This window comes from Thalassophryne amazonica, chromosome 7, assembly GCF_902500255.1.
Source record: "Thalassophryne amazonica chromosome 7, fThaAma1.1, whole genome shotgun sequence".
Classification (NCBI taxonomy): Eukaryota; Metazoa; Chordata; class Actinopteri; order Batrachoidiformes; family Batrachoididae; genus Thalassophryne; species Thalassophryne amazonica.
In genome coordinates, this window is record NC_047109.1 from 70,369,018 (window position 1) to 70,385,706 (window position 16,689).

Sequence of the window (16,689 nt, forward strand, 5' to 3'; positions counted from 1 at the left end):
ATATTATTGAAAATCTGTGGTGTGATTTTAAGCGGGCTGTCCATGCTCAGAAACCAACAAACCTGAGATGACTAATTTTGCTTAAAGAATTATTGCAGACTTTCTGAAAGTCCTATAAACTTTATTTCAGTTCTCAAATATCACTGTTTGTCTGCTATATGATATATTTAACTGAAACTGCTGATCCAAACAACCAATGATTTATAAAGCAAAATCATGGAAATCATCAGGGGTGCCCAAACGTTTACATACAGTGAGGGAAGTAAGTATTTGAAAACCCTGCAATTTTGCAAGTTCTTCCACTTAGAAATCATGGAGGGGTCTGAAATTTTTATCTTAGGCGCATGTCCACTGTGAGAGACATAATCTAAAAAAAAATCTGGATTTTTTAATAATTTACTTGCATGTTACTGCTGCAAATAACTATTTGACCCCTACCAACCAGCAAGAATTCTGGCTCACACAGACCTGTTAATTTTTCTTTAAGAAGCCCTCTTATTCTGCACACCTGTTTACACACTCAATCAATCACACTCCAACCTGTCCACCATAGCAAGACCAAAGAGCTGTCTAAGGACACCAGGGACAAAACGGTAGACCTGCACAAGGCTGGGATGGACTACAGGACAACAGGCAAGCAGCTTGGTAGAAGACAACAACTGTTATGATTATTTATTAGAAAGTGGAAGAAACACAAGATGACTGTCGATCTCCCTCAGTCTGGGATTCCATGCAAGATCTCACTTTGTGGGGTAAGGATGATTCTGAGAAAGCTCAGAACTACACAGGAGGACCTGGTCAATGACCGGAAGAGAGCTGGGACCACAGTCACAAAGATTACATTAGTAACACATGATGCTGTCATGGTTTAAAATCCTGCAGAGCAGCAAGGTCCCCCTGCTCAAGCCAGCACATGTCCAGGCCCGTTTGAACTTCACCAGTGACCATCTGGATGATCCAGAGGAGGCATGGGAGAAGGTCATGTGGTCAGATGAGACCAGAATAGAGCTTTTTGGAATCAGCTCCACTTACCATGTTTAGAGGATGAGAACAACCCCAAGAAAACCATCCCAGCCGTGAAGCATGGGGGTGGAAACATCATACTCTGGAGGTGCTCTTCTGCAAAGTGGACAGGACGACTGCACCATATTGAAGGGAGGATGGATGGGGTCATGTATTTTGAGATTTTGGCAAACAACCTCCTTCCCTCAGTAAGAGCATTAAAGATGGGTCATGGCTGGGTCTTCCAGCATGACAATGACCCTAAACACACAGTCAGGACAACTAAGAAGGGGCTCCGTAAGAAGCATTTCAAGGTCCTGGAGTGGCCTGGCCAGTCTCCAGACCTGAACTTAAAATCTTTGAAAATCTTTGGAGGGAGCTGAAACTCCAAACCTGAAAGATTTGGAGAAGATCTGTATGGAGGAGTGGACCAAAATCCCTGCTGCAGTGTGTGCAAACCTGGTGAAAATCTACAGGAAACGTTTGACCTCTGTAATTGCAAACAAAGTCTACTGTACCAAATATTAACATTGATTTTCACAGGTGTTGAAATACCTATTTGCAGCAGTAACATACAAATAAATTGTTTAAAAAAAAAAAACTCAGATTGTGATTTCCAGATTTTTTTTTTTTAGATTATGTCTCTCACAGTGGACATGCACCTAAAATGAAAATTTCAGACCCATCCATGATTTCTAAGTGGAGAACCTGCAAAATCGCAGGGTGTTCAAATACTTATTTTCCTCACTGTACAAATGTATGCTCTGGTTGGAACCAGGAGTGCCAGTATTGTGAAATGAACTTGATTTCATCCATAATTTCAGAATGTGGATATTTACACAATGACTACCACCTACGCATATTTGTGACAAAAGCCCATAACAAGTGACATGAAAACAACATAAATTCTGATTTGATTGTTCAAGCTGAAGTCGCACTGCAAAAAAACAAAACAAAACAAAAAAAACAGATCTGAGTCACACGAGTTTAAAAAAACAAACAAACAAATCTGTGTCATATGAGTTAAACAAAAACAAAATCTGATCTGGACCACATCTCATCTGCAGTCTGAACATAGCTTTAGATTGTTTACAAAGGGGCTTTCTTTTTTTGTCTCATTTTCCACTGTTGAAAAAAATATCTGTAATTATTGCTCTTATGAAAAAAAATCTCAAAGTCCATTTACCGTATTTTCCGGACTATAAGTCGCACTTTTTTACATGTTTTGGCCTGGGGTGCGACCTATACTCCGGTGCGACTTATAAATGAAAAATATACCGGTAGGATCTCAATTAATTTACTGTAACAAAACAATTTTACGTGACAGAGTCAATCTATGTTTTAAAATGGCCACCAGAAAAGGAAATGCAATGCATCATGGGCACTGTAGTATGGTGGCCGTCCTATAGGTTATGCTGGTCGCGATAACCAATCAGAGAACAGAACGTTGGACGCGTATTCCTCACCTCACCCACAGCGTGAGAAGCTGACGAACACGGTGCTTGCTGTTATTCCAGCATGGCGAACAAAACAGCTTCAACCCTTGGATATCAGTGTGAGCAGAGTGTTTAAGTTGACGCTGAGAGCTGCGTGGGAGCACTGGGTGAGCGACGGTGGAGGATTAGCGTGTGCACTTGGAAGGAGCTGGCGTTGATGATTGTGAAAAGCGTTTGAAGCAGACAAACATGGTGTTTATTCCGGGACAGCTAACAAAACAGCTTCAACCCTTGGATATCAGTGTGAGCAGAGTTGACGCCGAGAGCTGCATGGGAGCACTGAGCGACGGCAGAGGATTAGCGTCTGCACTTGGAAGGAGCTGTATCGACACCGCTGGGCGGTCATGAGCTGCGCAGGCAGGCGCTGCATGGTTTGGCTCGCAATGTGGTCCGCAAAATACAAACATATCCGTAGGTAAAATGCAGCTCACGAGAGGGCACTCGAGGCTTGTGTGACTGTTCCTGCGACTTCTGACTACCATAGAAAAATAAAAATTTCAACGTTACTGATAACTTAACAAGACAACGGAGAAGGCCCGAAAAAATGCCACCAAAAAGAAAATCATACTCTGCAGATTACAAGTTAAGACTGGTTAAATATGCATCCGAAAACGGTAGCCGTCACAATATTATCATCTGAACTTTTCATGTTAACATACCTGTATGTCCATGGGACTTATAGTCCAGTGCAACTTATTTATGGTTTATTTTTCTTTATAATGGATAAAGTGGCTGGTGCGACTTATACTCCGGTGCGACTTATTTATGGTTTATTTTTCTTTATAATGGATAAAGTGGCTGGTGCGACTTATACTCCGGTGCGACTTATAGTCCGGAAAATACAGTATTCATTTTCATCAAATTGCTATCCATAAACTCCTAACACTCTTGTTCAGCATATCCCCAAACAGCTGTGTTATGGAGGAACACATGCACCACAGAAGGTGATGTAGATGTGCAATCCATTTGTGCCTGCAGTTTTTATTTGGCGGTCAAAAATCCTCACTGACTCACTTCGCTTTTATGAACAGTTATGTTATTAATGTTTGCAGTAGCTTTTCAGCATATCTAACCCGACACAGTGGCAGCGAACAAAACTACAGGTCATATGAGCTTTTTGTATTGCTCAACTAACACTACATTTCGTTGTTTTGACGGATTGTCATGATAGGTTGAGCAAAACGCACCCACAGATATTGTGCCCTCCATGTGTTGCCACAACCCCTTAGACATTGAAAGGGAACAGAGTGGTTGCAGACTAATGACAATTTGTGTGGCTGTGCTAGGCCAGAAAATGTTGATACAGCAGATAACCACAAGGTGGCATCCTGCAACTACCTATTTTCAGACTGTTCAATTAAGTCAGTGCTGACGTAAAATTGAGTTTCCCCACATATGTCACATGAAGGAAGCTACAGCGGTACTTGTTTCTTCTGAAATAAGAAGAGGATAATCATGTCATATTTTTACTGCGCATGTTATAAATCACTAAACAATGGTGTAACAATTCACCAATGAATCAAATTAAATTTAAAGTACAATACGTGACTATACAGATACAAGGACCCCTGCATCAATCTAAATGTACTAATCACTGGTCAGTCGCCTGTTTTTAAAGTTCTGAAACGGCTGAGTGAAGCAGTTATGCTGCTACTTCCACGTTCAAAGGTCTGCGTGAGACACTCACAAGACTGGTCACAGTATCGAATCTATAATCAATCATTTGGAACAGATTTTGATTTAATAAGGACAGAAGGATGGCGACCCTGGTTTACCTTGTTAGAACTGATCATCTGTTCTCACAGTTTTCATCCAACAAGCTGTCTCTCACCATTTTAGGGGCGTCCCTTCATACTCGAACCACATCTCCTCCACGTCTTCCACCCTCACCACTTTAAGGAAGTGTTTCTTCACTTTGTCTGTAACCAAAGTGAGGTAGCTCACCCTGGGCAGCAGCAGCTAAAAAGGAAGAGAAGCATTATTAATACTTACTAATAACACTCAGTCAAAATACTTCCTGTATACTGAACACTACAAGCTAAACTGCCATGTAGGAGTAAATTCACAGAGTATTATGCAACCTTTAAAACAAGAATAATGTGTTATATAGGTGTTACATTGTGTGTTAGGTACCCATGCTGCCTGTAAATGAATTTCCAATTATATCAGGCATAAGTTGAGGGTTTCTTCCTCTTCTTGTGTGGTAGTTGCAGCTACCAAAGTGGGACAAGTAGCAACACAACTAGTATACAACAAAACATAACTGACAGTTTCCATATCTGGAAATACTGGGTGTTACAACAAAAACAAACCTATTTGGTTGGTGATCTGGAACGGCATGGAAAACCAAGATTTACTGAATATACCCAAACAAACGCCTAAGCCAAGACCTGATGATTTGCTACATGTGAATCACTATCCAGATTTAGGCCAGAACAAATTTGTACACTGTCAGGTTTGTGGCACATAGGCACAGTAGTAGTCGGGCACTTGAATGGTAAAACACACCTCAGTAGGTACAGTAGGCTATTTTCCAATTAAACAATCAGGATCCATTCCTTATTACTCCAGTCTCTTGAGGTAGATGCTAAAGCCCAAACTACTCCAAACCCAAACAGGGTCTAATATTTGATCCACATCTGTATCTGGCCCACAGGCTATAAAAATTACCCTACAGGGATGGTTAAAGAATTACCACATCATATACGTACTTTAAAAAAAAAAATCACCAAATAAGGATTGTGACTGGTTTGGTGTTATGTCAGTCCCACAGGGGTGATGCAAAGTGTAAGAATATAAACATAAAAACCAACAAAAAAAAGCATAATTTCTCATTACAGTATGTGCTTTCATTCTGAGGTGTATTAAAACACTCACACCAAAACTGATAATTATCATTGAACCACAGATGGATCGTTACTGACATTTCCACTTAGTTTAAAAATAATTAGTTTGTGAGGAATACTGACAGTTAAAACAGCAAAAAAAAAAAAAGCTAAAAACACAACCACCTTTAATTAATTGTTAAATTTTTAGGAATACACATAAAATTAAGAAGTATGTGTGTCACTTGGTTGTCAGTGATCCTGACAAGTGGTGACAAGATGAACTAATTTTACTTGAATGTCTTGTAGTTTGTAGAAGAAAAGAATGTATGAATGTGTCCAGATAGATCAGGGCTCTTCAACTCCAGTCCTTAAGGGCCGTGTCCTGTAACTTTTAGATGTGTCACTGCTTCAACACACCTCAGACAATTAATGAGGTCATTAGCAGCACTCTGGAGAACTAGGAGGTAATTCAGCCATTTGACTCAGGTGTGTTGGACCAGGGACACATCTAAAAAGGTGCAGGACACTGGCCATTGAAGACTGGAGTTGAAGACCCCTGAGATAGATGGTATGGAGCTTATCCCAACCATTATTGGGTGAGAGGCAAGGTACACGTTGGACAGGTCACCAATCTATCACATGGCTGACTCATACTGGCACTGTCTCAAGTAAGGGTCTACACCCTTCTAAGGGCTGTGCCCCACAAAACTCTCCAGGCTTCAGCCCTTCAAACATACAGACTGGAAAAACCAGGTCTGAAACGAAGACGGTCTAGCCCAGGGAGCATTTTGCTATATGCATATCCATGAACGTGAAAACAGAGCTTAAACAAAAGTGAATCTAGGATGAACTAATGCTAAAGCTAACTTAATCTAAAAATGAGCAAATGGCCTATTTCGCCAACAATTCATACCATTTGGAGCATAATTTTGAAAGAACATGATTTTTATGCAAAGCAACAAAGATAAACTTTGGGGATCCTTTGTAGGATTTATTACAATTTCATGGGTTCTAGTTTTTTGTTTTTTTTTTGGGGGGGGGGGGGGGATCACCTTGGATATTTTTAACCTTTATTTAAACAGGTTAGTCCCACCAAGATAGAGATCTCTTTTGCAAGAGAGACCTGGCTAATTATAAACTTTCCAATTCACCTAACCTGTATGTCTTTTGAATGTGGGAGGGAGCACCCGGAGAAAACCCACACAAACATGGGCAGAACATGCAAACTCCACACAGAAAGGCCACAGGTGGGAATCAAACTCATGACCTCCTTGCTGTGAGGCAACAGTGTTATAACAATGGATGACCAGCATCACTTGACATATTTTCTGTCGATCACATAGCTGTAATTTCAGGATGGGACTCTTAGGAAAGGATGAAAGAAAGCACAAAGTGGACACTTACATAGTAAGGCTCGGCCTCTTTCTCAGTAACCTCATCTTGGTGCAGAGTGAAACAGGTGGGGATCCGGCCGAACCAAACATCCCTCAACACATCCTTGTCATCTGCCATGCTGCTGCAGCTCCCGGAGGCTCATAAAGAATCAGTTCTCCAAGTTCAAAGGCAGACAGCCTCCTGCTAACAACCACAAACTTTCAGCAACAGCAAAACGACCTACGACACTGACTCAGCTGTGACAACTCCAAAAATGTATTCACCGTCAGGAAAGTTCAAAACTTAACATTTAAGTCTTACATTTTCGAAACTTACTCCAACCTGTCTAGCTACGCAGCTTTAATACAAAATTGGCGTTAGCTGCAAAGCTAAGTAGACTAATTCCATACGTAGAGGCAAAACAAGTTGTTTACAGTATACAAATGCTCGTGGCTACTGAGGATTGAGGTCAGTGATCACAAATTAAAGTCTTGTGTGAATGAGGAAACCTTATTTTTATGTATCTTCTGAAATCAGCTGAACGAAAAGGCCGAGTTGCACTGTGCTGTCATTTCCCTGCTGTCACCGGAAAAACAGCGACTCTTTTTCTTCTTCTTCTCCTTCTTCTTCTATGGCGTTTAACAGCAGCCGGCATCCTTATTGTTGCATTGCTGCCACCTTCTGTATCAGTCCGTTATAGCAGTACTAAATCCTCTCGATGAGTCCAATGTCTTTCAAGTACTAAAAACACACTGCCCCCTCCCCACCTATCTAAAATACTTCCTACAACCTCTTTCAGGACTATTCCAAATTCTAACAATTTCTTGCCTTTCTCTGGAATATTTATTACAGTGTATTAGAACATGGCTTGAATTAAAAAAAAAACATGAACAACAGAGAACCTAAAGCCCCACTTCTTTCCCCAATCTTCTGCTTGTGTTACAGCTTCTTGTAACTTTCCCACAATAAATTCAACATTTTTCCCTTTTTTTTCATAAACTTACATCATCTGCAAACAAGTTACCAATACCAAAATGAATATTTGAGAAAATATAATTTATCATAATGTTATACAGTATAGTATATCACACTTTCTTGAGAGGTTCAATTTTCTACCAGACATATATTTATCAATCAATCAATTCAATCAATTTTTTTTTATATATAGCGCCAAATCACAACAAACAGTTGCCCCAAGGCGCCCCCTGTGAGCAAGCACTTGGCTACAGTGGGAAGGAAAAACTCCCTTTTAACAGGAAGAAACCTCCAGCAGAACCAGGCTCAGGGAGGGGCAGTCTTCTGCTGGGACTGGTTGGGGCTGAGGGAGAGAACCAGGAAAAAGACATGCTGTGGAGGGGAGCAGAGATCGATCACTAATGATTAAATGCAGAGTGGTGCATACAGAGCAAAAGAGAAAGAAACAGTGCATCATGGGAACCCCCCAGCAGTCTACGTCTATAGCAGCATAACTAAGGGATGGTTCAGGGTCACCTGATCCAGCCCTAACTATAAGCTTTAGCAAAAAGGAAAGTTCTAAGCCTAATCTTAAAAGTAGAGAGGGTGTCTGTCTCCCTGATCTGAATTGGGAGCTGGTTCCACAGGAGAGGAGCCTGAAAGCTGAAGGCTCTGCCTCCCATTCTACTCTTACAAACCCTAGGAACTACAAGTAAGCCTGCAGTCTGAGAGCGAAGCGCTCTATTGGGGTGATATGGTACTACGAGGTCCCTAAGATAAGATGGGACCTGATTATTCAAAACCTTATAAGTAAGAAGAAGAATTTTAAATTCTATTCTAGAGTTAACAGGAAGCCAACGAAGAGAGGCCAATATGGGTGAGATATGCTCTCTCCTTCTATTCCCCGCTAGTACTCTAGCTGCAGCATTTTGAATTAACTGAAGGCTTTTTAGGGAACTTTTAGGACAACCTGATAATAATGAATTACAATAGTCCAGCCTAGAGGAAATAAATGCATGAATTAGTTTTTCAGCATCACTCTGAGACAAAACCTTTCTGATTTTAGAGATATTGCGTAAATGCAAAAAAGCAGTCCTACATATTTGATTAATATGCGCTTTGAATGACATATCCTGATCAAAAATGACTCCAAGATTTCTCACAGTATTACTAGAGGTCAGGGTAATGCCATCCAGAGTAAGGATCTGATTAGACACCATGTTTCTAAGATTTGTGGGGCCAAGTACAATAACTTCAGTTTTATCTGAGTTTAAAAGCAGGAAATTAGAGGTCATCCATGTCTTTATGTCTGTAAGACAATCCTGCAGTTTAGCTAATTGGTGTGTGTCCTCTGGCTTCATGGATAGATAAAGCTGGGTATCATCTGCGTAACAATGAAAATTTAAACAATACCGTCTAATAATACTGCCTAAGGGAAGCATGTATAAAGTGAATAAAATTGGTCCTAGCACAGAACCTTGTGGAACTCCATAATTAACTTTAGTCTGTGAAGAAGATTCCCCATTTACATGAACAAATTGTAATCTATTAGACAAATATGATTCAAACCACCGCAGCGCAGTGCCTTTAATATCTATGGCATGTTCTAATCTCTGTAATAAAATTTTATGGTCAACAGTATCAAAAGCAGCACTGAGGTCTAACAGAACAAGCACAGAGATGAGTCCACTGTCCGAGGCCATAAGAAGATCATTTGTAACCTTCACTAATGCTGTTTCTGTACTATGATGAATTCTAAAACCTGACTGAAACTCTTCAAATAGACCATTCCTCTGCAGATGATCAGTTAGCTGTTTTACAACTACCCTTTCAAGAATTTTTGAGAGAAAAGGAAGGTTGGAGATTGGCCTATAATTAGCTAAGATAGCTGGGTCAAGTGATGGCTTTTTAAGTAATGGTTTAATTACTGCCACCTTAAAAGCCTGTGGTACATAGCCAACTAACAATGATAGATTGATCATATTTAAGATCGAAGCATTAAATAATGGTAGGGCTTCCTTGAGCAGCCTGGTAGGAATGTGGTCTAATAAACATGTTGATGGTTTGGATGAAGTAACTAATGAAAATAACTCAGACAGAACAATCGGAGAGAAAGAGTCTAACCAAATACCGGCATCACTGAAAGCAGCCAAAGATAACGATACATCTTTGGGATGGTTATGAGTAATTTTTTCTCTAATAGTTAAAATTTTGTTAGCAAAGAAAGTCATGAAGTCATTACCAATTAAAGTTAATGGAATACTCAGCTCAATAGAGCTCTGACTCTTTGTCAGCCTGGCTACAGTGCTGAAAAGAAACCTGGGGTTGTTCTTATTTTCTTCAATTAGTGATGAGTAGAAAGATGTCCTAGCTTTACGGAGGGCTTTTTTTATAGAGCAACAGACTCTTTTTCCAGGCTAAGTGAAGATCTTCTAAATTAGTGAGACGCCATTTCCTCTCCAACTTACGGGTTATCTGCTTTAAGCTACGAGTTTGTGAGTTATACCACGGAGTCAGGCACTTCTGATTTAAAGCTCTCTTTTCCAGAGGAGCTACAGCATCCAAAGTTGTCTTCAATGAGGATGTAAAACTATTGACGAGATACTCTATCTCACTTACAGAGTTTAGGTAGCTACTCTGCACTGTGTTGTTATATGGCATTAGAGAACATAAAGAAGGAATCATATCCTTAAACCTAGTTACAGCGCTTTCTGAAAGACTTCTAGTGTAATGAAACTTATTCCCCACTGCTGGGTAGTCCATCAGAGTAAATGTAAATGTTATTAAGAAATGATCAGACAGAAGGGAGTTTTCAGGGAATACTGTTAAGTCTTCTATTTCCATACCATAAGTCAGAACAAGATCTAAGATATGATTAAAGTGGTGGGTGGACTCATTTACATTTTGAGCAAAGCCAATTGAGTCTAATAATAGATTAAATGCAGTGTTGAGGCTGTCATTCTCAGCATCTGTGTGGATGTTAAAATCGCCCACTATAATTATCTTATCTGAGCTAAGCACTAAGTCAGACAAAAGGTCTGAAAATTCACAGAGACACTCACAGTAACGACCAGGTGGACGATAGATAACAAATAAAACTGGTTTTGGGGACTTCCAATTTGGATGGACAAGACTAAGAGTCAAGCTTTCAAATGAATTAAAGCTCTGTCTGGGTTTTTGATTAATTAATAAGCTGGAATGGAAGATTGCTGCTAATCCTCCGCCCCGGCCCGTGCTACGAGCATTCTGACAGTTAGTGTGACTCGGGGGTGTTGACTCATTTAAACTAACATATTCATCCTGCTGTAACCAGGTTTCTGTAAGGCAGAATAAATCAATATGTTGATCAATTATATCATTTACCAACAGGGACTTAGAAGAGAGAGACCTAATGTTTAATAGACCACATTTAACTGTTTTAGTCTGTGGTGCAGTTGAAGGTGCTATATTATTTTTTCTTTTTTAATTTTTATGCTTAAATAGATTTTTGCTGGTTGTTGGTGGTCTGGGAGCAGGCACCGTCTCTACAGGGATGGGGTAATGAGGAGATGGCAGGGGGAGAGAAGCTGCAGAGAGGAGTGTAAGACTACAACTCTGCTTCCTGGTCCCAACCCTGGATAGTCACGGTTTGGAGGATTTAAGAAAATTGGCCAGATTTCTAGAAATGAGAGCTGCTCCATCCAAAGTGGGATGGATGCCGTCTCTCCTAACAAGACCAGGTTTCCCCCAGAAGCTTTGCCAATTATCTATGAAGCCCACCGATCCGATTGGGGAGGGGCCCAGAGAAAACTACAGAGTCCGACATTGTTTTTGCAAAGTTACATACCGATTCAATGTTAATTTTAGTGACCTCCGATTGGCGTAACCGGGTGTCATTACTGCCGACGTGAATTACAATCTTACCAAATTTACGCTTAGCCTTAGCCAGCAGTTTCAAATTTCCTTCAATGTCGCCTGCTCTGGCCCCCGGAAGACAATTGACTATGGTTGCTGGTGTCGCTAACTTCACATTTCTCAAAACAGAGTCGCCAATAACCAGAGTTTGATCCTCGGCGGGTGTGTCGTCGAGTGGGGAAAAACGGTTAGAAATGTGAACGGGTTGGCGGTGTACACGCCGGGGCTTCTGTTTAGAACTACGCTTCCTCCTCACAGTCACCCAGTCGGCCTGCTTTCCCGGCTGCTCGGGATCTGCCAGGGGGGAACTAACGGCGGCTAAGCTACCTTGGTCCGCACCGACTACAGGGGCCTGGCTAGCTGTAGAATTTTCCACGGTGCGGAGCCGAGTCTCCAATTCGCCCAGCCTGGCCTCCAAAGCTACGAATAAGCTACACTTATTACAAGTACCGTTACTGCTAAAAGAGGCCGAGGAATAACTAAACATTTCACACCCAGAGCAGAAAAGTGCGGGAGAGACAGGAGAAGCCGCCATGCTAAACCGACTAAGAGCTAGTAGCTGCGCTAAGCTAGCGGATTCCTAAAAACACGCAAAGTGAATAATGTGTAAATAATTTAGAGGTGATTCAGCAGAAGGAGTGCTTTAGTTAAGGCACGTGAAGATTACACTGTGAAACAAATCGTAATCTAGATAACTAGATCAATCTAACTGCGCACATTTAACAGATACAGAAAAACACCGCTGTGCTCCGGAACAGGAAGTGATACAATACCGCAGTGAGAGCCAACCACCAGTAGAGGCAAGCAAGAGCCTCTACTGGTCATTCATTTATTTTATTTATTTATTTTTTAAGGGAGGCGGTTGTCTCTCATTAGGTCATAATACCTCGGCCATGTGCACATCTGTTAATACCTTAGTTGCGCAATAATTGGACTTCTGCACACCAGTGGCGCCCCCATGTGGTGGCTGGGGGTGGCTACAGCCAACACCAGATTAGGTGAGCCACCCCTCAGCCACCACATGAGGGCGCATTGGATTTGTGTGGATTTAGGGAATATATTTTAAATCACAACAGTTAATAATGTGAAAACGGTGTTAAAACAAGAGCAACAGCAACATCATCATCAACAACAACAACATACAATGTAAGACAGATGATCTTGAACATGAAATCCCTCAACTCAAAAGAGTCTTGCAGAGAAAGAAAACTGGTGGTGTTGATACACCATCCAGTTTATTAGACCTTACTGTTTTCCTGGAAGCATATGCCGAGGTATTCCCTGAGATGTTCAAAATCTGCAAGATTGCACTTGCATTACCTGTGAGCACTGCAGCCTGTGAGCGCAGTTTTTCAGTTTTAAAATTGATTAAGACAGTGCTACGAAACTCAATGTCTGATAAACGTTTGAGTAATTTAGGGTTGCTGAGTATAGAATCCAGAAGGTCAAAGGCCATAAATCTTGATGAATCCGTGGATGTTTTTGCTAAAAGGCACAAGAACCGAAGGATAATCCTGCTCTGAAATTCTTAGTGCAACAGCGCCATCTTATGGTGATATAGGGTGCCCTCCATACCCTGATGCTGGCCTGTTAGTCTGCAAGAAACAATAACAGTACAGTCTTGTCAAATTTGTCTCAGTCATTGTATTCTGTCATGAATAGTTGAATAACCCAAATATATTAAGTTAATGTAATTAAAGTGTGATTGCAATAATAAAAAATCAGTGTTTAAATATAATATACTGTAAATTCAGTATATCAAATAGTTTTTTGTTTGTTTGTTTTTTTTGGTCGGGTATGCCACCCTAAGATTTTGCCTAGCCCCCACTAACCACCCTTAGAATTTTTTATTTATTTATTTATTTTTTTTTGCTGGCGCCACTGCTGCACACCTGTTTATTTGCACAATAATTGTACTTGCACAACTGACATTTTGCACAATTATTCTTCCATGGTGCTCATGACTACGGTAATACCTTTTTTTTTCTTTTCATTCTTGTTCTAGTTTATTTAACGCCTGGGACCTTTTGAAACCTAATTTTGTATCGTGGCATGTGAAAGCAAGTATTGGTATGACAATGAAGAATCCTTGAATAATAGGGGGACTTTCATGCATTATTTTCACTCCATTGCCTTTATTCCTCAGCCAGACTTTGGACAATAAACCAAGGTTAGTTTTGAACACTGAAATGATGCTGACTTCAAATACATATTAGACAATGGTGAACATTTGAATTCAACATATATTTTGTTTGCTATATTAATTTATAGATTTTTTGTGTCATTTACAGAACCCCTGATGCTTGGATTCAAGGTCATTTCAAAACACTGGAAAACAAAAATGTGGGATTACTGTTTTTGGGTTTATACTGTATACTTGGGAATCAGAACAATAGTATATCGTGAAGAACGCACTCTCAACCTTATTCTAATAAATATTTTATCTTTAATGGACCATGATGTGTTATGTGCAGACGCGAGTTGAGGAGCGGACCAGCGTCTGACTGAACCCAGCGCTAAAATAACCAGAAAACGGTTCCAAAAACAAAACACATTTATTTCCCTTTTGTGCAATAATTTGTGTACAACATAAATGTGCGGTTTGTCTGGCGGAGTGAAGGACGGCGCGCTCTCCAGCGCCCAAAAGTATCGAACCCCGACGCTTCTGGACCCAGACTCACCACCGAACACCCCCCAGGTGGATACGACAAACTGACTCTGTGAAGGATGGGAAAGGTGAGGTAAGTCAGCAGCTACAACAAATATCCTTCAAAGGCACACACTATCAGCAACACATTCAGGTCTGAATTTAAGCTTTATGTAAATGAGCAGCTTCTCACAACAGGTGGAGGATCATCAGTCCGTACGCCACGGCAGTGAGACGCAAACTGCACAATTCTCATCAATGTTCAAATATACTGCGTAACAAAATGCCAAATTACTATTAACGATCATTCAGACAATAATCACCTCTGATGTGTGCTGACAGCATGTGTCCCTCACCCGTCCTCCTTCACAGGCACGATGTGTCAAACCCTGGCGCGGTCCTCAGCGTCTCACAAACGAACGTCACAAGGTCGAGTTCCCGGCAATTCTGCTTGAACCACTCATGGCTTAAATGCAGAACGCCATCTCATTATCTGCTTCAGCTGAAAGTCTTTAAGTTTACACGTGAGCATCATCCACAGGTGCAGCTAATAATGCTGATGAGGGTGAAGGACTCTTCTGCCAGCACCTTCTCCACAGACAAAAACCAGTTTGCATACCACCTGGAGAGCAAAGAAAAGAAAACAACACAAAAACATCCAGCCAAACCCCCCAACACATAACAATGATGTCCATCATCACTGATGACAGCTTAGGGCCGACACACATTTGTGCAGTGGACAAAGGATGATAAAGATAAAATACTGATTAGATAAAGCTTAAGGTTGTGGTTCTTCACTTCACTCTGAACACTCCTGCTATGCTACTCATGAGAGAATCAGAACAACAGCCACTCAACAGTGCAATTTCCAAATGGCTCATACTTCTTATTTTGTTAAAAAAAAAATATATAACAACTTGATCAATTCAATTTTATATTAAGTCTTTCGTGCATAATTAATGGTAGCTCTAAATCTGGCATCAGGAAGCTAACAAATCATGAGATTATAAAAGATATATAAGAAAATGTAATTTCTGCCACTGTATTTGTGACAAAGGCCAGCAGGCGTTGCTGTGCATATGGCTGTCAGTAAACCTCGCTCTCCAATGCCATAGTGGTGCAGCTTAGCTAAAATTTACATAAAAATTGTTTATTTTGTGATAAAAGCATGGAATTTGGCACACATATTCTAAATTAACTTAATGTTTATTTTCAGATATGGAGCCATCCTGGAGCTGACCTCTAATGAGCTACAGGGGTCAATAAAAATTACACAGGGGTCAAAATTTAAAAATGCTCCAATCATGTTGAAAACTATACCACATTATTTCTCTGATCATAACGATTCCAAAAGGTATAGTTTGTACTATCTATGACTGAATTCCTTGGAGTTATGGTGTAAAAACAGCAAAAATGGTGGCAAAGGTCAGTTTCAGTTTATGCAGGGGTCAAAAGTTAAAGTTGCTTCAATTTTGGTTAAAAAAAAGATGCAAATTATTGGTTAATAGTATTTTTAAAAGGAATAGTTTGCACCATCTGCCATGCTTTGTTATGTTAAGAGGTATCATATGTCACACGTCATAGAATCCAAAGGGCGTCAACATTGTTTGACCTTTACTTTGGAGACCAAGTATTCAGTACAGTCAAAACTATTCCATTTATTAATCCTTTTATTTCAACTAATAATTTACATCACCTTTTACTAGAATTGGAGCAACTTTAACTTTTGACCCCTGTACAAACTAAAACTGATCTTTGTCACCATTTTTGCTGTTTTTAGCCCATAATTCCAGAACATTCCATCATAGATAGTCCAAACTATACCTTTTTGGAATCGGGGAATCCAGTGCTTGTTCAAGTTTATGACTGATGTTGAGCGCACTCTGAGGAATATTCTCAACTTTGAGCTGTTCAGTAAACCCGCACTGTTAACTTTCTTTCTTTGACAGCTGGTGAGACAAAACAAGGACATTAGTAGAAATGAAACAATTCACTTATATTAACCTGAAATCAGTTTTACTGTCAGTCTGAATGCACAATAAACCGGTCGAGGTCTTCTGACTTTAACATGATGAATCTCTTGGGTTAAGCTGTTTCACTGTTAATTCTGCAGCTTCAAATGTTTGTGAAAGTTCAAAGGTCAGTGTGAAGCTCTCATGAGACTGAACACAAGAACATTAACTTTGACTGAGATTAAAAACAAAAACAGTGTGTGTGATTGTGGCAGACAGAATAACATATAAATAAACCCATTTGAACTTTTTGTTCAGTTCAGTTTTATATATACTGTCATACTCATTCAGAACAGGAAATCTGTTCTATGCTTTGCTGTGCTAACAGTCTACAAACAAGTGACGTCTTCTGTGCTGCACTTTCTGTTCTTGTATGCACAAACAGATGCAGCACCAGTGTACTGCAGCACAGTCTAAAAACCTGTAGAATGTACCTGAGTTTTCATGAAATGTGCATTTGAAGGTTAACAAAAGTCATTTTT

General features: G+C 40.3%; 1 protein-coding gene across 5 annotated transcripts in view; it reads right to left on the reverse strand.

Moving 5' to 3' along the window:
* atg5 (ATG5 autophagy related 5 homolog (S. cerevisiae)) overlaps window positions 1-7,335 on the reverse strand; it is a 77,233-nt gene extending 69,898 nt beyond the window's left edge. For 2 of the 5 annotated variants that reach the window (XM_034174401.1, XM_034174405.1), the window contains exons 1-3: window positions 7,215-7,330; window positions 6,731-6,901; window positions 4,330-4,457 (exon numbers count right to left, since the gene is read on the reverse strand). In XM_034174401.1, the coding sequence (XP_034030292.1) occupies window positions 4,330-4,457; window positions 6,731-6,838 (236 nt within the window). In that variant the 5' untranslated portion in view covers window positions 6,839-6,901; window positions 7,215-7,330. Of the gene's footprint in view, window positions 1-4,329; window positions 4,458-6,730; window positions 6,905-7,209 lie in introns of all 5 variants that reach the window. The other 3 variants (XM_034174402.1, XM_034174403.1, XM_034174404.1) reach the window with 3 other exon arrangements.
* Window positions 7,336-16,689: the final 9,354 nt, after the last annotated feature.